The 23,458-nt window shown below is 39.2% G+C and overlaps 1 protein-coding gene across 2 annotated transcripts in view; it reads right to left on the reverse strand.

Moving 5' to 3' along the window:
• Positions 1-431: 431 nt before the first annotated feature.
• The window catches only part of CERK (ceramide kinase), a 71,758-nt gene continuing 48,731 nt past the window's right edge, over positions 432-23,458 (reverse strand). For both annotated transcript variants that reach the window (XM_042845457.2, XM_005286862.5), the window contains exons 7-13: positions 21,190-21,264; positions 20,052-20,204; positions 14,802-14,907; positions 12,715-12,785; positions 8,139-8,350; positions 5,529-5,737; positions 432-3,233 (exon numbers count right to left, since the gene is read on the reverse strand). In XM_042845457.2, the coding sequence (XP_042701391.2) occupies positions 3,134-3,233; positions 5,529-5,737; positions 8,139-8,350; positions 12,715-12,785; positions 14,802-14,907; positions 20,052-20,204; positions 21,190-21,264 (926 nt within the window). In that variant the 3' untranslated portion in view covers positions 432-3,133. The remainder of the gene's footprint in view (positions 3,234-5,528; positions 5,738-8,138; positions 8,351-12,714; positions 12,786-14,801; positions 14,908-20,051; positions 20,205-21,189; positions 21,265-23,458) is intronic.

The raw sequence follows: 23,458 nt of genomic DNA on the forward strand, positions 1-23,458 counted from the left end.
TCTATTGGCAGGCTCACATGCATAAAGGATGAGGCATACTCTTCTGTATTTGTTGCTCTGCATCAAACTGGCTGTATAGTAACATAGTTCTATTCACTATTTTGAATCTAGATTTCCCAGATGGAAGCCTGTTAATTAATTCTGTGTTTGGCTAAATCTTCTTATGTTGGTGCCAACAAGCTCTTGCTATCACAAACCAACAGGACAGAGATCTGGTGATGAGCACATTTTGGAGGATGAGAGAATGCGGGTGGGTGAACAGGTTAGCACTAAGGTATTACAACTTGTTCTGAATTTTGAAGATCTGCTGTGCAGACCAGAGCAGCTAACGAGTAGGGGAATTAGCATTGCAAAATAGGTCGGACTCTAATCTGTGGAAAAAGAACAGAATTGCTGGAGTAGAAACTTATGACAGAAGAAAATCAGCCATATTGTGTATAACATAATTTTATTTTTCAGAAGAGTTCACTTCAATGTGTCAGAACAAAATGTACTTTTCTAATCTTGAAGCCAGCAAGATTTAAAAAGTTAAACTTTTAGTTTTCCCATCTGTAATTTCAGTATTGACATGGTTTTTAGAAAAGAACAATCCTATTCTATTATTAACTAAGACATAAGCAGACACTACTTACACAGTTCTGTTTGCTTAAAAATAAACTGGAACACATCATACAATCACATATGGTGCTTTGGTAGTACAAAAAACTACAAAGAAAGTTATTCAGATGAAACAATATAGTTTGTCAATTAGCTACATTTTTGCTATGTTGCAACAGCCCAGTTGCTTTTTAATTTACTTTTCATCTCTCCAGACTACACAACTCCCTCTCAGCTTTCCCCTTGTGGCTTGTTCTTCACAATAGGGTCCTTCAGAATAGGATTCTTTCGGAAACACTATACCCATAGCCTCTGGCAGTAGGAGTTCTCAAAGGGTTTCGGTATACATTCGTGACAGGACGAAGGGTTTTTACCCACATAGCCCTTTTTTCTCAGCCTTACACCTCTGATCTGGGGCAGTTGGATAATGCTCACTTCTGAACGCATAAATTATACTCCTGACCAATTGGAACTGATACTTTAGAGCATGAGGAGTGTCCCCATCTGCCCGTGAGCAAAATGTGCCACATCCACAGTGCTGTGAGCCACTGCCTAACCAAGGATCAAAAGAATTGAAATGTGGGTTTCCCTCTAGACGCCTATCACTAGGCCACTTAAGTGGACAGCTAACTTTTACACTAACTTGATACTTTTACAAAACATGTATTTGTAAAACTGGATTACTATATTTCCAGAGGAGGTTTTACTTCAAAATACAGTTAGTAAATGTGACTTTAAAAATATAGTGTAAATTGTGTTTTTATGTTAAGTAAGTTTGAACAACATTGGTTCAGTCAATTTTCCAACTCATCCCGTTACAGAACAGTGTAAAATAGTACTGCTTTTGGAAAAGCATTCAAATATTTCACTGAAATAGTACATAATGAAAAATAGAGTCTACGCTTTATATTACTGTATTTTAAAGGAAAATCATTTGCATATGTTTTATCAGAACACTGCAGTACAAATATCATTATAGCAATGATACAGCACACCATTTAGTAATTATACTTAAACGTAATTGCCTCCATTGGAAAAAAAACAGCCATCTATGATAACTGTACTTCAAGTGCTTCAGCAGTACATTGAAAAATTATCAAAGTTTAAACAATACAAACAGGTGTGAAAAACAAAACTAATGCAGCTAAACATCAGAAGTTTCAATAAGTTATGTAAATACGGTACTGTTAGTCGTTCAGACACAAAACAAACACAAACAGAACATTTTATAGCAAAGCATACGCTCATCAAAAGGCAACATAGAGAGAGGGTGCCAAACTCTGATCTTCATTATGTAGGTGTGAGACTGGAATGATAAAAGAGAATTCAGCCCAAAATCTATATCAACTTCGGCACAAAAGTGCTAATACTCAAATTAATATGCACATGTAAATAATCACTCCATATCTGTACAGGATAATCAATTTTCCCTGCTAAAATAAGCACTCAACACAGTGAATTTGTGATTTATCAAAGGTCAGTTTTTCCCCATGACTTCACACAGCAAATTAAGTTTTATTTTATTATTTTCCACATTTCACTAATTAAAAGTACCTAAAACCTTTCAGTCAATTAAATCACATTTAAGATGAACCTTTGGCCCCCTGTTCACCTTGTATAAAGGACTCTCCAAAGGACTGTGCCATTGTCATTGCTAGGAGGGAACCTTTTCGTGTATTAATTTAAAATACTTTAAAAATGTAGAATTTGCTGGTGCTTTATAATATATTTGTAATTTTTCTCTTGCCTGTGCCTTTCTGGTATTATAAAATGCCCCTATGAGCTGCTTGAGAGATACTTCAGCTGCCGTTTGGTATCATCCAAACAGTTCACGAAAGCCTTTTATAATCCCACAAAGTTCCATGCAGGGGAGTTTATAAATACGGTATGTAAGATCAGGTATACTTTATATACAGATGTGCCTTTTATTTACTAAAATACTTCTAAACTCTTAAAATTATTACTTAAAGCCAGGAATGTATATTTGAATTGCATTGATAAGTTGCAAGATACAGTCAGAATCAAGTAATGAAAGATTAACCAAAAATAGAGATGAAGTAAATGAAGATATATCACTACTTTCCAGTATTTAATCACATGCAGCTATAGAATAATTCTAGCAAAGCAGATCTTTTCAAATTAACATTGCAAATATCTCATGTTGATCTACTCTAAAGGTGTGATTTCAGTGGAAAGTATTCACACTACTTTAACACATCTATAATTATTATTGCAACACAGCCAGTCAATTAGTTCTTTAAAAATGGAATGAACATCAGTCATTATGAAAATGTAAGCCAATTAATCCTCCTCCTGCCACACACATAATTTAGGTTGTTTCTCTGAAATATCTCCTGATGACTCAGAGAAGGTTTAAAATACTTAAAAATGTACATAGATGAAATTAAAATATAATTTTATAAATATTTTACCATCAAAATGCTTTCCAATTTTAAAATATTTATTAACTTGAATGAAATTCATATTTACTCAAGTAATTTTCTTTAACTTTTTTTTAAACAGCGTGGAAGGATATCTATAGTAATTGCTCAACTGTACTCTGGTTGTAAATAGCTTCATCGTTAGAGTTCTCCTCTATTCCTCTTGCAAAGAGTTTCATTAACTGACAGTGAACCCTGCAAAATAAAGAAATTATGTATTGAAGATTTTTTTTTTAAACTAAGAAGTAATCACATTTGCTATGGGCATAATTTGGAATCACTGTGCATTCCACGTGGCAGGGCTAAACATTCTATTCTGCAACACAAAGTTATTGCCCCCTTCTGCAGAGGATGTTGGACGGTGGAGTGCATATTCACAAGTTCACCAGCCCTGCGACCACCACTCCCCACAGAGGGCGTTCAATGGGAGTTTTGCATGATTCATAGATTCCCAAGGCCAAAAGAAGCCACTGTGATTATCTAATCATTTGATTACTGTTTAATGGAACTCTGTTCTATGCACAGACTTTTGTACTGTATTTCTGGTTCCTTTTACCAACTAAAAAAACAAACTCCAGCCTTCCACACTCCCTCTCCCTTGAACATTTACCTAGTTGTAAACATACTTCTCTACTTGCCAAGGCCTGAAAGTCAGATGCAACATCTGACAAAGACCCCAAATCAACCAAAAGTATCTTAATGCAAGTTAAGTACAATGATATGGGATTCACTCCTCTTAGAGAATGTAGTTTCTATCATCTTAGTTTTATGATCCTTTATTTCTGATGCAAGTCATTTTTAACAATAAAAGTAAAAGGCTAGTGAATTTGTGTGGAATGTTGGTAACTTTGAGATGTATATGAATGACAGCCCTCAAAATGAAGGATAATTGAAGGGTACAGGTACAAAACCAAAAGTGTATTTTAAGATAATTTCTATGCCAGAAAATGTGGCATAAAATAATGAAAATTATAAAACACCAATGTGGATATTCTCAACCCTTATATAACCTAAACAGAAGTTTGGCGCACACTTGTGATGTTGCATGGAACTAATTCCTCACTAGCCCAAATGAGCACTGGACGTGCTCTCTGTATCTTCACTGTGGAATCCTGGGAATTGTGGAAGCAACTAATAGCTATATAAGCTTTTAGATGAAGCAGGAAGAAAGGGATTGAACCATCTTCCTTTCCAACCATTGCTATACAGGATATTTACAGTTAGTTTTACTTAGCAAACAAAAAGGCACATGAAGAAAACATAAGAACATAAACATAAGAATGGCCATATTGGGTCAGACCAAGGGTCCATCCAGCCCAGCATCCTGTCTGCTGACAGTGGCCAATGCCAGGTGCCTCAGAGGGAGTGAACCTAACAGACAATGATCAAGTGATCTCTCTCCTGCCATCCACCTCCACCCTCTGACAAACAAAGGCTAGGGACACCATTCCTTACCCATCCTTGCTAACAGCCATTAATGGACTTAACCTCCATTAATTTGTCTAGTTCTCTTTTAAACCCTGTTATAGTCCTAGCCTTCACAACCTCCTCAGGCAAGGAGTTCCACAGGTTGACTGTGCGCTATGTGAAGAAGAACTTCCTTTTATTTGTTTTAAACCTGCTGCCCGTTAATTTCATTTGGTCGCCCCTAGTTCTTATATTATGGGAACAAGTAAATAACTTTTCCTTATCCACTTTCTCCACACCACTCATGATTTTATATACCTCTATCATATCCCCCCTTAGCCTCCCTTTTCCAAGCTGAAAAGTCCTAGCCTCTTTAATCTCTCCTCATATGGGACTCGTTCCAAACCCCTAATTATTTGAGTTGCCCTTCTCTGAAACTTTTCTAATGCCAGTATAGCTTTTTTGAGATGAGGAGACCACATCTGTACGCAGTATTCAAGATGTGGGTGTACCATGGATTTATATAAGGGCAATAAGATATTCTCCGTCTTATTCTCTATCCCATTTTGAATGATTCCTAACATCCTGTTTGCTTTTTTGACTGCCGCTGCACACTGCGTGGATGTCTTCAGAGAAATATCCACAATGACTCCAAGAACTCTTTCCTGATTAGTTGTAGCTAAATTAGCACCCAGCATATTTTTTGTATAGTTGGGGTTATTTTTTTTTACAAATAACCCCAAATAAATAGCCCCAAATAAAGTGCAAATGATCCCTGACAAACCCAACCAATCATTGAAATTCCTGTGAGGATGTGATTTGAATCTGCTGTCAGATACATTTTAGTGTATTCTAATGAAAGAAAAAGGATGCATTTAATATTTTCCTAGAAAGTATTTGGTAAAAAGCAAAGGCTAGCGTTCAAAGGAATTCTTCACAAAGATTCTAAAAAGCATCACAGAATTCTTTAGGAATATAATGTTATCTATTACCTATTAACGTCTTAAAACTGACTGCCTTAAAAGCAGATATCTTAAAAGGATCATCTTGCTACAAATAATATACACCTTGACAGTTACTCACCTAACTTCAATTGTGGAGCTATCCAAAGTTTCTCCATCACAGTTCCAGATGCTGTTACTAATATTGCAGCAACAAGCTGGATGGTCTCTGCAGAACTGGCCAAAACGTTTCTTTCCTACATCCTTGACATCATTGTCACTGTCTTCTAAATGCTTTGATGTAAACTGAAACTTCTTTACCCGATAAACCTCTACAAATGTGAAGTCAAACTACAAAGAGAAATTAAAAGAGGCATTCTACAAAGTATTTTATTTAAATTAATCAGTAAAGCTTAATATAGAAAGCAGCATTTCATTTTCACTGGGGTCTCCAATTTTCCAGAGGGGCTGATTGTGGCATGAAGTACAAGTGATATTTTCCTAATGTTACACTACAAGTCAGTGGTTCTTTTCACATAAAACACATGGTCCTCCTACTTTCAGGCCTTTGCTTTCATCAACAAGACATGGGTTCTCAAGGGACTTTTTTCCCCAAACCCTGCTCTTCTTTATGGCTAAATGGGGATCCTGAAACTATGCGTAGGAAGGGGTCCCAAAATTATTTTATGTCGTGTCATAGGGTCACAATATGAAAAAGATTGAGGCCCACTGCCATACCAATCTATGATTCTCAACTTCCAGACCCTATACAACTGCACTGACTTTTCTGCAACCCCCTCCCTCTGTGCAGTGTAACCTTCCCCTGAGGGCAGGGTCCAGTGATTGCCACATGTAGAGAAGTCCATGGCAGTATAGGCACTGTGAGGGAGCTGGGAATGTCAAGGGTGGAGGGGAGGGAACAGTAATATTTATTCTGCAATGAAGTAAAAGCTTCTTAACTAGCTAACCTCATTGAAAACAAATGTGGTAATTAAGAGATTGTCTTAATTATCAGAGGCTTACAGGATTACATTGTGATAATATACAACCACTTATTTCACAAAGTTGTTTAAAATAAGCTTTGTATAAAACATTAAGGGACAAATCAAGTTGCTGCGTGTCCTCCGCTCCCAGGAGGCAACTTTCAGGATCTGGTCTGAAATATTTAAAAGTCAGGATAATGTAAGGTACTCAGTTCAGCAACTGCAATATAGGTGGGAAACAACAAAAGTGAGCAAAGGGACACCCAATAAAATGCACGGTAGCAAATATCAACTCATACCCGTTAACTAGTCTATATTAATGCACAGACAACTCAATGTATCTAGGTTTTGGAACCATCTAAGCACCTAAATCAGAGTTTCTCAACAGGGGAATGATAGACTAATCCAGGGACAACCCAGAACAGAGGAGATGAGCAGACAGTGGTATGGGGCATATCACTCTAGGTAGGCAGAGGAAAGAACAGAGCGGGTGGCAGGGGTGGGAGTGGATAGCTGCATGACCCTGGATCCATTCTGACTTCCCACTGCAAACATGTTCCTGTGGCGAAAGCTGTGGGCAGCTTTTCAAAGCCTATTTTCCCTCCCTGCTGATGCTGTGCTCCTTAATATGGCAAGCCACAGCAGCAGTCCATGAGTACAGAGCTATAGGCTAAGTGAGCAGCTTGCTAGTAACTTGTATTCATGGCCACAGAGAGCCACCAATGGATGCCCACCAACCTGGAGCAGCACGTGGACTTATGATAAATGATGGAATAGGTAGGGGGAGCAACCGGGGACAGGGCGCAAGGAACAAGCAAAAATGATTGAGAATAGAAAGGAAAAATAAAGAAAAAGCAAGATGGGGGTGTGGACAAATGGAGGTGGGAAAGGAAGAGAGGGAGAATGGTATGAGGGAATACAGGGCAAGAAGTTATAGCCACTTACGTTGGGGAGAGGAGTGGGAATAGAAATAAAAAGGTGAGCCTAAATAAGCATTTTACAATGAGGTGCACCATTAATCAATTGTTTAGTCAATCATCCACACATGGCATTGAAATCATGTGTCTGGCAATCATTCCAGGTAAGCCAGCATACTGGCAGCCATAGATATGATCTCAGCACCCTGATACTACATTCTAAACAAGACAGGCAGACTTCCCTTGGAATCAATCCTGTAAAAATGTAACAGCATAAAGTCAGGAGAAATTTTGATGGAGGACTGGTAAAGCTCATATTCTAATCACTTATGGTCATTGAAGATCTTTTGGAAGCCTGTGTCATGCCCAAATTATAGTTTTGTTAACTACATTCTGATAAACTACATACATTATGCAGTTTCCAATGAGTAAATTATTCTTTATTTCCTGTTCTGAACAGTTGTGTGATATTGCTGTGGGGCAGAAGTTTGTGCATTTCAGTGTTTGGTGAAACAAACAAACATGTATGTGTCTGCAAGCATTTTGGGATGAAAGGATGTTAAATACTAACTGTATCCAACAGAAATTACAAGGGAAATTTTACAAAGGATTAATGTAATTACCAAAACTGGAATTTGGCTAAGGACACCATGGGAGAAGTCCTTGCTCTTACGTAAAATGTCATGAGATCTTTGATGGTCACATGCGGACAGAATATCTCATCCAAAATGCATACATGCTCTTGTTTATCAGTTCCACCACTAATGATTTTTGTGCCAGATAGTTCTACCAGCATTTAGACCCCCTTCAGACCCTGAACAGTACATGGTCTTAGAAAGAGAAAATACATACCTGATCATCTTGGTTTGTATGCCTGATGAGATACCTTAGAAAATTGAATCTAGAGCATTTGCGAACTAGAATGAGGTCAATAGAGCCATCTGCCAAGTGAGCTGCTGGAGAAAGGCCTTTAGGACTCCGTGGACAGGCACAGCTCATATTGACTGCATTGATGGCCAGAAACTTTCCTTTAATAACCTTCCAATCTTCGCCTCCTTCATCCTCTGAAACACACAGTCAAACATGTCGTTAAGACTATTACCAATATACTTACAGGAGAAGTGAGATAAACCATGCTTAGCAAGTTTCAGCTATTTAATACAAATTTTAATGCATTATGGATATGTATCTAACTTAAGTAATACAATGTATTTTGTATATTTTATCATGAATTCACACACAAAGTTGATATTGTAATATATCATACTTCTTCCTACTAAGCATTCTTTTCTGAGTCTGTAGCACCAGAATGGTACACGCTCTTCTCCCTTATATCATACATATTTGACACTTCTGCCACATGAATGTCAAATTCAGATTCCATATACTCAACATTCATGGTCATGGGCTTAACCCAAATCAAAGTTAAAAAAAAAAGAAAAAAAGAAAAAAAAAGAAAAAGCGGTGCTGACTAAAAAAAGGGAGCAAGGGGAGAGACAGCAATTTTTGGAGTTTTACTTTTAATTTATTAATGTATTTATTTATTAAGATGCTGATTCAGGAAAATTAAGGGGGTGTCTGTGTGTGTGTGTGTGTATGTGTGTGTGTGTGTGTGTGTGTGTGGTTTGCTTGTTCCATTCTGTTTTGATTTTTCCCATGCCACAAAATGTATTCAAATAAATTTTAAAAATGTGGGAGGGATGATAAATGATTCAGGAGTCAGCGATGGCTGAAGTTTCAGGAGGGAGCGACGGAAATCTCAACATTTTTCTGGCATTGGCAGTTGCACGGGATTAACTGAGGGCAGAATTGGTCCCTGTGTGGTATTATAAGCCTGCCCAGGTAACTGAAAGACAAAAATAGTAGAGAAGCTTGTTTTCATCAAGACCAAGCTATGGGCATTAACAGATTATATCCAGACTCCGTTTAAATGTCTGGATGCATCAATTTTACTACCAGGTAGCAGTATTTCCCCCCCTGGACACAGTGGACAGTTACACTGGAAATACTGCATAAAAATGGCAATTTTTTTGAAAAAATGTAAGGAAAAAGAGTCAGACATCAGAAAAATAAGTCAAATTGCATGTTTTGGTTTTAAGATTACATCTTTTCTGCCTTATCCCCTCAATGAATTAAAAGGCCATAAAGGCATTTTTAAACATCCCTTCCAAATATAAGTGGATTCAAATATTTAAGACAGATTCCTCTGTACAACCATCTACCCAGTCAAAAGATGCTTGGAGCACTGTTTTAAGAACCTACCTAGACAGAAAAGCAGCACTATAGATGATTAGGGTAGAGTATGTTAAAGGAAATATTAAGGAACCAACAGAGAAGATAAACTTGGATGATCAAGCTCAGTAATATACTGGATCAATGAAAAGGGGGGGGGGGGGATGGAAGCCATGTGACATATCTACTTGTAGGGATTCTGCAATACAACATTCTTGCCCTCTACCCATTTTAGTAAATCAATAACTAATGGTTTTCTCTCTGAGTTGGTTTTCTGTGCCTTAAATGTATTATTTTAGGACCTTCATCTGTACTTTAATTCTGATATTCTTTGAACAACTTGATCAAATGGTGCCATGCTTGTTTTAGAGAAGAATTAGCCTGATCATGCAGCTTGCATAGCTTGTATTCAAAAGCAGTATCTGTTGCCAGTGTTGGATTAATTTTGAACTGATCTTCCTCCAAACTAAACAGCAACAGAGAGAAAGCAAGAGCCCGAGGAAGTTATTTCTTGAAAGCAAATGAATTTTTCTAACTTCACTTGAATTTTCCACTTTTTGAATCTTCCACTCACCAGACTCTTTGGCAACTGAACTAAAGGAAGCATAGCTACAGAATGATACAATAGAGTGTTAAACATGGAGAGGTTTCAGAGTATTTGATTGCAATATTCATTTGGGCCTTGACTCTGCAGGCTGCTGGAAGCTGCTGAAATTACTTGTGCAGACACAAAGAAGTTCTAGTACTCAATATTTGCTCAGCACCTGCAGAGAGACTTCTACATAGTACTGAGAAATGCATTCAGTGCTCAGCAGCGTGAGCAAATTTCTAAACCTGTGCTTAACTGAGCAGGGGGGAAGCAGGCATGATGGAGGGTAGGGAGAGCAATCCAGTGAATACAAAGCATGAGTAGCAGATTATTCCACTTTACTTATCAGCTTCTCTTAAAGAAGAGCTGGGACAGCCATGAGGACCAGCTGCTGACAGTATCTGTGCTCTAAAAAAATAGTATTCTGCACAACCAGAGGCTTAATGCCTCATGACACATGCTGGCCACAGTATTCCTGGCTCACTAGCTTGCAGGTCTCACTCTCCTGAGCCAACAGTTATTGGATCATAACCAACATAACACCATGCTTAGCAGCCTTCGTAATGGCCCTGAACTACTCTTTCACAACAGTCTTCTAAACCCTTGCAGGGTCGAGTCTTTGATCAACACATCAGATAATTTTCTTCTACTGTGACATAACACATTACCATCATCTTGCCACTTCTTTCTGCACATAAAGATGCTGAGTTAATGTAGATTTAGAAGGAAAAACAGAAATTTGAAACAACCATGGAACTCTAATAAAGTATGATAAGCTCCTAAAACTGATTAAAATAAAACATTTCCTCAATATCATGACACATTTTTTTGCAATTCCATCTTACCAGGGACTATGCAATGTTAAAATAAGTTACATAACCATAAATAGCAACAAGAAAACCTGTTCCAGCTTGGTTTCAGCTGTATGTGAGGTGCATGCCCATAGGAAGAGCAGTGGTACAAGATACTGAATGAAAAACACTGCTAAAAATACTCCTTCGCTCCTGATCTTGGGGATTCTGGGCCTGATCCAGTGCCCATACAAGACTCCTATTGCCTTCAACAAGCACTGGCTCAGGTACTCTGTGAGCAGGGTTGGTTCCTAGGCCTAAATCAAAGCAACCTGGGTTCTTCTAATTTACTCCAGCTGCTAACTATCTTAAGGGGTTGAAATAGCAGCTGGGGATCAGTGCAGCCTGAAAACATCCCAACTCTTAGGGCTGGTCTACACTGGGCGGGGGATCGATCTAAGATACGCAACTTCAGCTACGCAAATAGTGTCGCTGAAGTCAAAGTATCTTGGATCGAATTACCTGGGGTCCACACGGCGCGGGATTGATGGCCGCGGCTCCCCCGTCGACTGCGCTACCGCTGCTCGCTCTGGTGGAGTTCCGGAGTCGACGGTGAGTGCGTTCGGGGATCGATATATCACGTCTTAACGAGACACGATATATCAATCCCGGATAAATCGATTGCTACCCGCCGATACGGCGGGTAGTGAAGATGTACCCTTACACTGGCAGCAGGAGGTGGGCCTGTCATACAAGTCGACACCCTTGGTGCTAGATATGCTAGTTTTATGACCAGACTCTACCAGTGATGTTGCACAAAATGACTGCAATATACTGGAGGATCTGGTCCATTATGTTTAATATTTAAGGCCTTGATCCATTGAAGTCAGGCTTTGGATCAGGCCCTAAGGAAACAAAGAAGAACAGAAGTAGAGGTCAGCACTGGAAGTCTGTCCAAAAGACAAGAACACTGAAGAAGGATTTACATGAGGAGGTTGAAGCCAGGGACTAGTTTCCAGTCAAATGGAATGCACCTATTTACATTAGTCTGAATTTGGCTCTACTAGAGGTTCAACGTTTGCCAAGACACTATAACACAAGTGAGGGAGTAATGGGCTACAGGAGAAGTGAGGCAGCCAGGAGCAGAGCTGCACAGAGCCTTGAAGGGGAGGAGCAGTAGTCTGAAGGTACTGAGGAAGGAAAATGAAAATCAATGCAGGAATTCAAAGAGTTGTGTATGTGTGTAGAGGGGGTTGACAAAATTGGAGCACCAGATGAGGAACAACACATGTAATCTGTACAGAGAACTGGTAGGGTGTCACTGGGAAAGATGTTAAGTAGGTTATTACTAGTCCATGTTCATAGCATGATACTTACAATTTTTAAAATGTGTAAATGTTTATTTACAATGAGCTTTAGCACTGACTAAGTACAAAACCTTAACTGCTATCCTCCCAGATATCTATCTAGGAGGCAATTTAGCTTCCACACTAGCTCAGGGCTTGCCAATTAAGCGTTATTTTGTGATAAGAGTTCAGATGATTTAGGATTTGGTTGAGACCACAAAATAAACTCTCCTTCTCAGGCAGGAGAAGCCTGATCCACTGAACTCTTCAAGGAATTAGTATATTTATTAGGAGGATTGTTGGACAGTGATAATTTATGTTTTTTCTTTAAATTCTTCTTTTCAACTTGAATCCTGAATTCTTGGCTAGTTTATAATAATTAAAACACAGTGAAACTGATCTAGGTGTTTAAGAATTTTTTTGTAATGAAACACTACACATTCTTTACATTTATCACTTCAATATGTTACCATTATGTTCTAATCCATAATTTTTCTGTGGCTCCTCTGGTTGTTGCTTACTTTGCCTGCAAATGTAGCACCTGAAAAACAAGAATATTGTTCAGTTTAATTTTAGTATGTTTTTTTCAACTATTGAAATAAGTTACTTAAATTATTTCACATTTGGAAAATGTTACTTTTACGCAGCCTAAATTCATTGTTCTTTAGCATATAAAGATTCCAAGTGCTTCAAATAGAGTTCAGTGCTTGGATTTACACTAAAGAAATCTGTGTAAGAAATACCCAGTCCCTAAAAGGGATACATACAAAATAATGGATTATTTTAGTACTTAAACTATGCAACAGTCACACTAAAACTTTTATTTTCTGTTAGGGATCAGAATCAAACTGAGCTGCCATGCCAAGAGATCTATAATGCACACCCAAGAGTCTACAGCAGAGTACAGATAACAGAATAGGATTGTGAGCATAAGTGCAGTATGACTCTCCTCCCCACATCCACACCATGGTCTCATTCCTCCACTGGATCCACACAGATGGATTCTTATACCCTTGCAGAGCCTCAATGATTTCAATGATCTGTCCTCTTGGATTGGACTGCAGAACTAGGGCTCACATTAAGTCTGTTGGGAGCAGAACATTAACAGCAGTAAAAAAGGGCTGAGGAAAGCCTGATCCCCATTTCAGATGACTTTTTTTTTAATGTATATTTGTTTGGAAACTCTTGTTTAGCTTTTACAAGGTTTTTTAATTTCATAATTATTTTTAGGTTCAACATTTTTAAATGGAAAAAAAGTGAAACACCTTAAAAATGTAGGTAGAAAGAAAAATGTCTGTACAAAATTATGGAATTTCATAAGGTCCCAATATGACATTAGTAGAGTGGGATGGGATTCTCCCTGTGTAGGTCTTCAGCAGCAGGGATTGGACCCAGGATGCCTGGATCTAAAGCCTCTACTGTCTGAAATCAAAGATCGACGTCCGTTATCTCAAAGCCAGGAACAGATTCTTAAACCTCAATGACTATTGACAAAGACAGTTCTAACTTAGAGCAAAATTATTAATAGAATTGGAAAAAAGGAAACTAGTCATTAATTAAAATATATTTGGCTGTATTAGGGGACCCTGTCTCCAGTTAATGTGGGTTTTAGTTTTGCAATTTACTTCAATGGGAACAGAATGAGGTCCCAACCCTGAAATGACTGAACCATGTATGTAGTCACATTAACCTCAAGAGTCATATTGTGATAATTGAAAAGATTTTACCTCAATGGGACTACTCACATGCTTAAGTCTTTCCAGGATCTGAGGTCTCAGAGTGTAATTACTTCCTTGTTTGTAGGAAGCTAGAAGGCTTTTGGATTTGTCTTTTGCTAGTGTTTACATGACATGTGTCCTTGAGTGTTTCTATTTTGCTTCCTTAAGGGTATGTCCAGACTACCCGCCATATCGGCGGGTAGCGATCGATTTATCGGGGATAGATATATCGCGTCTCGTTAAGACGCGATATATCGATCCCCGAACGCGCTCCCTGTCGACTCCGGAACTCCACTGGAGCGAGCGGCGGTAGCGGAGTCGACGGGGGAGCCACGACCGTCAATCCCGCGCCGTGTGGACCCCAGGTAAATCGATCTAAGATACTTGGACTTCAGCTACGCTATTCACATAGCTGAAGTTGCGTATCTTAGATCGATCCACCCCCCCCGCCCAGAGTAGACCAGACCTTAGTAATGCAGGATGAAATACATCAGCTGGTCAATAGACACATTTTTGTAATGCAAGCCAGTGCTAGGGTTTCTTTTTGTTTTGAAGAGTTTACTTTGTCTGCTGACCTAGAAAAATTAAGTGGTGCATTTGATAATCAAGGAACTGCACTTTTTACAAAACTCAGCTCTTCCATAGCATGTTTCTGGATATGGAGAAAAAAACCCTGCCCTTATCTGTACCCAAAATAAATAAATAAATGTTTTGTATTACTTTTCTTTGTTAGATCATGCAGAAAATGAAAGTGAATAGTTTATCAAAATTGAAACACTCAGTTCTGATCCTTTTTTAAACAGTTTGTGTGTAGTACCAACGGAGAAATATTAACCTACCCTGTTCTGCATCTTTTCTTATCTCTTGGAGATCCCAGTGTGTGTTTTGCTGGTAGAAAGGAAACTGTTCCCTCATAGTAATGATGAGAGAGAAACGTCTTGAAACCTTTTAAAAAAACAGCATTACATAGCTTTTAGTTGTTGTTCCATTTCCTCCACCAGGAATTGCAAGAGAAGAGTTGCTCTCCTCAATTCCACATCTCTTTGCTATTCTGGCCCAGACTTTTAAAGCCAGCTATGGTGCTTAGCTATACAACTCTCATGAATTTCAATAGCCTAGATAGGGCAAAAACATTAGTTTTTGTTTTTAAAGGAGAGGGGACATAAACAATACTTCCCAGGAGCATAACAACTGGATTTATAGGGTTAAAGAACGGAGACTTCCCAGGATCATTACAACTGGATTTATAGGGTTAAAGAATGGAGAGTACACCCAAAATTAAAATTCTGATATTAATTTCCAAAAGTCTCTGTGAAAGTGAGAAGCACTACAATATGAAGGTCAGATACAAAATGGAATGAGTATATTCTTGGATTTACATGCACTTTGGCAAACAGTCTTAAGAAAGGGGGATAAAGAAGAAATACAGGAGTAGAAATATTTGAAGATCACTAGTTCCCGTCCCCTTAAGAAAAAATCAAACTCAAACTTATTTTTTCTGGCCAACATGATTTACAGAATTTAGGAAAATAATGTTCTGTAGGTATGGATGCTTCCTCCACATTACTGTAGTTCCACTGCTCTTTCAAGCCCAACAGCCTCATTCTTTACAGCTAATCCGATACCTTGCTCCATTTTTTTTCCCTTGAATTTCTAATATCATATTTTCTATGAGAAGGGGAACACTTGTGTTCATTGGTACCTTTTCTATCCTCACATGTTGCTTATTGCCCTTACTCCTTGCATCACTAACTTTACTTGTTCTCAGACAAAAAACATTCCCAAGCTCCCCTACTAAAATTGGTTACTGAATGTTAAGGTTGATATTTGATATCACTCTTACAAAGATCACATTAACAAGAACAGTGCTATTAGTAAAACCTGGACAATAACTAGCATAGAAACTATCAGATGTTGACATTTAACAAATTTTGCTTAACCTGTCAGCTTCCATAATGTGAATGGAAACAGTTGTGATGAACAATACTAGGAACTTTCTTCACTTTACTCACCAAGTTATCAATGACATTTTAGTTGTAGATGAGGAGGTTACATACCCATAACTGGAGGTTTTTCAAGATGAGTAGTCCCTAGCTGTATTCCACTGTGGGTTACGCACGTGCACCATGGGCCCACAATCAGAAAATTTGAAAGTAGGGTCAGTTGTTCCGCACATGTGCCCCGACTCACGTCATGCCTCTGACCGAGGTGATAAAGAGCGATAAAGGGTGATGGACTGACTGCATCTCCAGTTCCTTCTCCACCACGAATCTAACAGATCTGAAGTGGAGGGGAAGGAGGGCGGGAAGTGGAAGACAGCTAGGTACCACACATCTCAAAGAACTTCCAGTTACAGGTAAATAACCTCCTCTTCTCTTCTTCTTTGAGTGATGGTTCCTACTATATTCCACTGTGGATGATTGACAAGCACTACCTACATGGGAGGCGGGTGCGAGGATGAAGACAGAAGGGTTGCGTGGAGGACCACCATTCCAAAGGAGGCATATGTCACCGTGACTTGCAGCAAGGCATAGTGCGTTGCAAACATGTGGACGGAATTCCAGATGGCTGCTCTACTTATGTCTATCAAAGGCATGTCTTGAAGGGATGCCATGGTCATTGCTTGAGCTGTAGTGGAGTGAGCCCATACCCTAGTGGTGGAAGGTAGATTCAACAGTGGGGAGCGGAGTTTAATGCAGCCGGAAATCCATTGGAGATTCTCTGGGTGAAGAGGCTCTGTCCCCTGATTCTCTCTGCTACCACAACAAACAGTCTAGGGGACATCCTGATTGTTTTTATTCTCTGCAGGTAAAAGGCCAAAGCTTATTGGACATTGAGGGAATGGAATCTACATGCTTCTGCAGATATGTGTGGTTACGGAAAGAAAAACAGCTAAGTGAATGGACTGGTTAATATGAAACTGGGAGACCATTTTTGGTAAAAATTTCAGGTGTTGGCGTAAGGAGACTGTATCCTTGTAGAATACTGTGAGTGGCGTTGTGAAACTATGCCCCATATTCTTCATAGAGATATTATATATGATATGATATGATTATGGCATAACTATGATGTATCTTATGCAAGATGGATCATGTAAGATATAATTGAAAAGGTTATGATTCACTGAATATGATTATCCTATTTGTATGCATGTATCATTTTGGTGTCTGAAATTAGGAATATTGTCTATGCCTCTATTACAAATGAGTTTACACCAGGGGAATGCCCACTAGGCCTTCCCGAGGATGCTACAAACAGCCTCCGAGTTATGGCTGCTGTGACCCTACAGGGACATGTGACCAAGTCACCTGGTACTGGACTCCATCTTGAAATACCAGTGTTTTTCCAATGAAAGGCATGGGAACTAAGCCTGGAGACAAAAGGTTCCCACCATATGCAAAAAGCTATTTATGGCAGGGGAGTGACATCATCATAGTTCTTCACTGACTTCCCACTCAAGAAGACTCCTGAAAACACCTGAGAAACAAGGACTGAATTGGGAAGAAGGGCTGAACCCAGGCTAGAGGGATTTCTTGCCTGTGAAAAGAATACCTGGGGTTTTAACCTGCAAGCAAGTGCAGCTTGCCCTCAGGAATCTTTGCAAATTGCCTGAATCAACATTTAGGGTGAGAATTTGCTATTCATATCCAATCTCTTTAGTATATTTACCTTGCAAATATACAAAAACACAATCTAAGGTTATCTGCTTTGATCTGCTTTCTATCTCTTATAATCACTTAAAATCTATCTTTTATAATTAAAAACTTGCTTTTGTTTGGTCTAAAATCAGTGTGTGGAAATTATAACTCAGGGAAGAAAGCTGCTGCATCTCTCTCTCCACATTGAGGGAGAGAGCGAATTTCATGATCTTATGCTGTACATTTCTCTGTGCAGTGCAACAAGGTACAATTTTGAGTTTAGTCTCCAGGGGGGGGGTGCGCTTGAGAAGCTGGTAAGTGCCCAAGCTGTATAGCCTTTCCATGCAGGGGCTGGTCAGAAAGGGACAGCTGGGTGTGTCCCTACCTGTGTGCTGGTGAAAGTGGGAGTGTGTCTTCAGTTTATCACAGCATTACTGGGTGGGAGCCCAGACTGATGGGTCAGGGAGCTAAGTGGTACCCCAGTTCCAAGCGGCACACCGAGCGGAATCTGTCACAGGCGCGTCTGCCATCATTGCTCCAAGTTCACCGACGCTTTCCCCTGAAGTGATAGTATAGAATGGAGACCTTCATGGAGATGAGGGATACGGAGCAAAACACCATTGGTTCAAAGGGTGTGGGGGGGGTTCATAATACTGAGTGTACCGGATTCAGGTCCCATTGAGGCGTGATCATTTGGAGAGGGGAGAAGGTTCTTAGGAGGCCTTTTCAAAATCAAGCATTAGCATAAAAACAAGTAAACCTCCGTAGAAGGATGGAACATGCTAATCGCCACCAGGTGACTCACAAGGAGCTGAGGGAGAGACCCAATGTCTTTAAAGATAGAATGTAGTCCAGGATTAGGGAAACTTTGCAGCTTCTGGTATAACACCTTTATGTTGTGCCCAAGACAAAAAGTGTTTCCATTTAAGTCCAGTAACATTGTGTAATGGAGTCTTTTCCACCTTTAAAGACAATGTCCTCTACTGCTGAGGAACATGTGTGTTCTAAGGTCATGGTCGATTGAAAAATATCTGCTAGGTGAATCTGCAAGCACATTCTCCATCCCCAAAAGATAGGCTGTGGATACAGTGATCTGATTGCTGATGCGCCAGTTCCAGAGACTGACTGCGTCTGCGCATAGAGCGGTGGATTTTGCTCCCCCTTGTATGTTGATATAGAAAACAGTGGTGATGCTGTCTGAAATGATCAAGATGAGAGCGAATGAGTGGAAGAAAGAATTCGCACGCCTTCCTTACTGTTTGAAGTTCCAAATATTGATGGGCATCCTGGATTCTCAAGATGTCCATGTCCCTTGTGTTGTGCGATTGTCCATATGGACTTCCCAGCCTAGCAGGCGAGCAGCGATGATGATAGTTTTGTCTGGGGAAGAGGGAAGAAAGGGGACTCCCATGTGTATGTGATGTGGGTCTGTCCACCACGGGAGGGAGGACAGTACCTTGGACAGGACTGTCAGCATGAGGTTCATGGAGTGGCGACTCACTGAGTACATGAACTGTAGCCCTGTCTGAAGGCAACGAAGGTGAAGTCTTCCAAAGAGGGGTCACATAAGTGCACAAGGTCATGTGGCCAAATAGAGAGGCTGGTTCACAAGGGCTGTTCATGATGCAAACTATGATGCTGTTCATTGCCTGAAATTTGTCTGTGGGCAGATATGCCCATGCCAGGATAGAGTTTAGGGAATCTTGAGGCGGCGGCGGGGGGGGGGGCAGGCTGGAGAAGAAGCTGGAAGTGGTGGTGATGATTACGGGGGGGGGGGAGGAGCTGTGCCCCTGCTTGTCCCCCCTTGTACATGCACCCCTGCACAGACCAATGGACACTACTTTCAATTTCTCTGACTCCAGGCACATGGCATACATGTGTAACCCACACTGGAATACAATAGGGACCACCACTTGAAGAAGAACTATATCTATATGCAACTTCAAGTGTTAAAACAAAGCCACTTGTTAATCACAATAGTCTGAAAAACAGATTAGACACCAGTTGTAACATTTCAAAAACCAAGTCCTTTTAAACTCCTTCCAGCTCCCAAAATATTGAAAATATTAATATATAACTTTCCAGGAAATTAAATTGTTATAATCAGAGTAAGTTGTCCACAGTTTTGGTTATTTGACACACTTATTTTTTATCATAGATAAAATATTAAGAAATAAAGAGATTGAAGCTCAGAGTTAAACCAAAAACTCAGTGTAACCTTCATTTTGGAGCTATTTAGGATGCCTCCATGTTATGATGTGCTAAGTGTGCAACAGGCTAGACTATAAATGAGATCCAATGTGCTTGGTGCTGCCCTGGGGAATTTCCGTCTGATTCAGTCTGGCTGTTATTTTTGAAAAGCTTCACAGAAGTTTACTTAGAGAGAAGTTATCCAGCACTCCATTATTTTTAGATTTTCTACATAAGGATGAGTAATTACACAAAAGTTACCTGAAAAGTCATATCTGATCGTACCCATCCACCGCTTCTTTTCACTGTCTTTTAGTATATCGCCATAAAAACCATAACCCAATAGTGACACAGAGTACTTAAGAAATGTGTTGTTGTGATGTATGGAGGAGACATCCAGAGGCTGAGAATCCCCTGTTAACAGAAATTCCAGGCTTTATCTCAGTTAAAAGTTTCTTTGTTTCAATTCTGATACTAATTTTTAACATTAAACTTTTTTTTTTATTGAGAGCAACCTTATAAAACAAACAACAGAGAAAAAGAGAAACATTCTGTAAGGCTAACAATGCCATATATTGTTAAATGAGGAAAAATAATGAAGACACAAGGAGGCCAGTGTACCAATGGGAGACACTGGAGTGGGGTGGAAGAAACAACAGTAACATCTTGCTGAATCCTACCATTTTTGAAGTTGCTTAATGTAATGTATTTGGGCTAATTTTATATTTTAGCATAAACAAACAAAAAAAAGCAATACTTAAAAAAATACAAATATACACCTACATTTAATATTCTGAGCCAAACACTATGTCCAGAGCACATGAGAGCCCCAATCCTGCAAAGATGTCCACAGGTGCTTAGCTTTATGCTCACTTCAGTGGGACTACTCACAGTGCATGAAGTTAAGTATTTGCATAACTATTTGACAGATCAGGTATTAGGATTACAACAGTTAAACTTCTGAAAGCCAAGAAATGCTGAAATTAAGGTTGCATGCAAAATCTTAATGCTGCTCTTTATACTACTGCATTACAATAGTTTTAAAGTACATAAGCATTTATTTCTTCTTTACGATATACCATAACATTTTCTACAACTTTAAATCATAGTCTATTACTGCGTATTGCTCTGTGCATGCCAGACAGAATCCGCAAAAATGTGTATACCAAAAGTTAAAGTTTCAGAAAGTTATGATCACCTGAAAACAGTGGGTTAAAACAGAAATGCTCATCCAGTCTTAATTCAGCTCTCTTTAGCATCATATATATCACTAGCAAACATCTCATACTTTATTTATCTATTACCATCAAACTATATTTTTACGCAACAGAAATGATGATCATTCTGGATATGTTAAGGTCTTGAAAAGAAGTTAATGACCTGTAAGCTTAATACCTACCTACAATAATATGTAGTGCTGATGTTACTGGATCAGTGACACCAACTGTTGCATAGCATATGCAGTCTGTTGAACCTGTAAAAAAGGAATGCTTTTAATTTTTCATTTTTTAATAATAGAGAGAATCCTGCTCTATACATGTGGTCATTCAGATAAGAACATTATATCCTCTCATTGCTTTTTATTCCCTTTTCTTAAATGCAGAAATAGAATAAAACCAAGCAATAATATGGATATGAAAATTATAATAAATAGTGTGATCTAAATTAGAACATTGACTTCCTTTCTAAGTGAAATTTACTCCTCTCTGAACAAAGTCCACATACTTCCATTTTATGCACTGAAGAATGCTGGATTTGGGGAGACAGAATCAGCTTCTACCTCAGTGAAAGGACAATGGCACAGACTTTATCTCAGCCTATGGACAGGAGTGGCAGCTGCTGCCACTTTGCACCCCAAGTTCAGAAATTCCTGCTCCCTGGAACCTCATTAAAAAAAAAAAAGAAAAAGATAAAGCAACCCACTCCATACCAGTCAAATCACAGCCTTAGGGCACAATTCCTTAGGACATAGGGATGCAGCTTTAGGTATTGCTTTCTCATCACTAAGGCCTGATCTATACTACAGAGTTAGGTCGACGTAAGGCAGCTTACCTTGACCTAATTAGGTCAGTGTTTACACTACAGCCTTGTCCTGTTGATGTAAGTGCCTACTACACTGACATAATAATTCCACTTCCACGAGAGGCATTGGGTTTATGTCAGTGTAGTTAGGGTGACGCAGTGTCTGTGTGGACACTGTGTTACTCCCCCAACCCTCACTTTTGTTTGAAAGGGCAGGTTGGATGTGGGGCAAATAGACTGTGTAAAGACCTTGAATATGTACTAAATACATTTAGGTTACTTATATTTGCACCCATGAATTTGATCAGGTCCTTACAGAAAATACTTGCAATCTTATTTTTTTCTGTACAAAAATTCCTTCTTTCCCACTTAAAAATTGTTACCACAGTACAAAATTACCAGTTTCTAGACTCTGTATAATTAGTCAGTAACTTTATCTAAGCATCTGAATTGCACAAATGTTTGTCTGGAGTAAAGATATAACAAAACCTCTAAAAACTACTAGATATACCTGTGCCTTTGTATTAAAGTAGCATATTTATTATTAATACATACTTTTGTTTGGAAGAGGAACAGCTTGTGATAAACCCAACACACTGGAAAAGAGTTGTTATGAGACAGAGGTTCAAGGGTAAAAGGTCCCCCCTGTTCTTTACAAACAACTCTCGCCTCAGACCTGACATACTCACTACACCAAACACGTCTTACAGGATATTTACCTACATAAAGGATCTATAGAAAACTCACAACTTGTCAAGATTCATAATCGTGAGGTTTATGTGCAAGTAATATTTAAGGAATAATGTATTATATTAAAAGCATGCTTTATAGACTTGGAATAAAAATTAGTCAGCAGGGGATAATGTGTGTTGTTGATTGCCCATTCAAGCGGGAGGGAGTTGCCACCCTGCCTATTTTTCTGGTGATACCATACAAGGCTCAATTGTTTGGCCTTGTTAAACCCCAAGACTTTCAATGGAAAACCATCAGAGGCAACGGCAAACAATCAAAACCTCTTGAAGGCAAAAAAGGAACATTATAGCAAGACAGGGGTTCACCCTATCTATGAACAGAAATAAAACACTGTTTCAGTATAACACAGAGGAAGGGAAGGTACCCTGAATCCTTTCGCTGTGGAGACACCTAGAGAAGGTATTCTCGTGAAACACTAGATCTTGGTTCATGTGAAGCCAGCCACAGACTGAACTGGGGGGGGGGGGGGAGGGGAAGAGAGACAGACATTTACTTTTTAGATAACAAAGGTAACTATTAATAAGTGTAGGCTCAGGTTCACGTTTTATTATTTTGTATTGTAATCATTTGTTTTCATCACTCTCTCTTGCTTCTAGCAGAATCTTTATTCTTAAATAAACCTTACAAATGCTGTGTGTTAATCAGGGGCAGTGGATTAAGATAAAACTGGTAAACTGCTCCTCTGCAGGGCAGAGGATCTGGAATTTCTGTTAGTAGCCAGTGTCAGGGGCTGGATATCACAGGGAAACAATTCAAAAGGACAAGGGGTGCACCTATTGTTAGTCTGGAAAGTGAAGTCACGGCTGGCATAGCCTGACGGAAAGTGCTTGAGTGGTTGAAAAGCTGGTGGCATTGGGAAACTGACACCCAGCCAAGGACAGGCAAGACACTCT

Source organism: Chrysemys picta, chromosome 1 (genome assembly GCF_011386835.1).
Source record: "Chrysemys picta bellii isolate R12L10 chromosome 1, ASM1138683v2, whole genome shotgun sequence".
NCBI lineage: Eukaryota > Metazoa > Chordata > Testudines > Emydidae > Chrysemys > Chrysemys picta.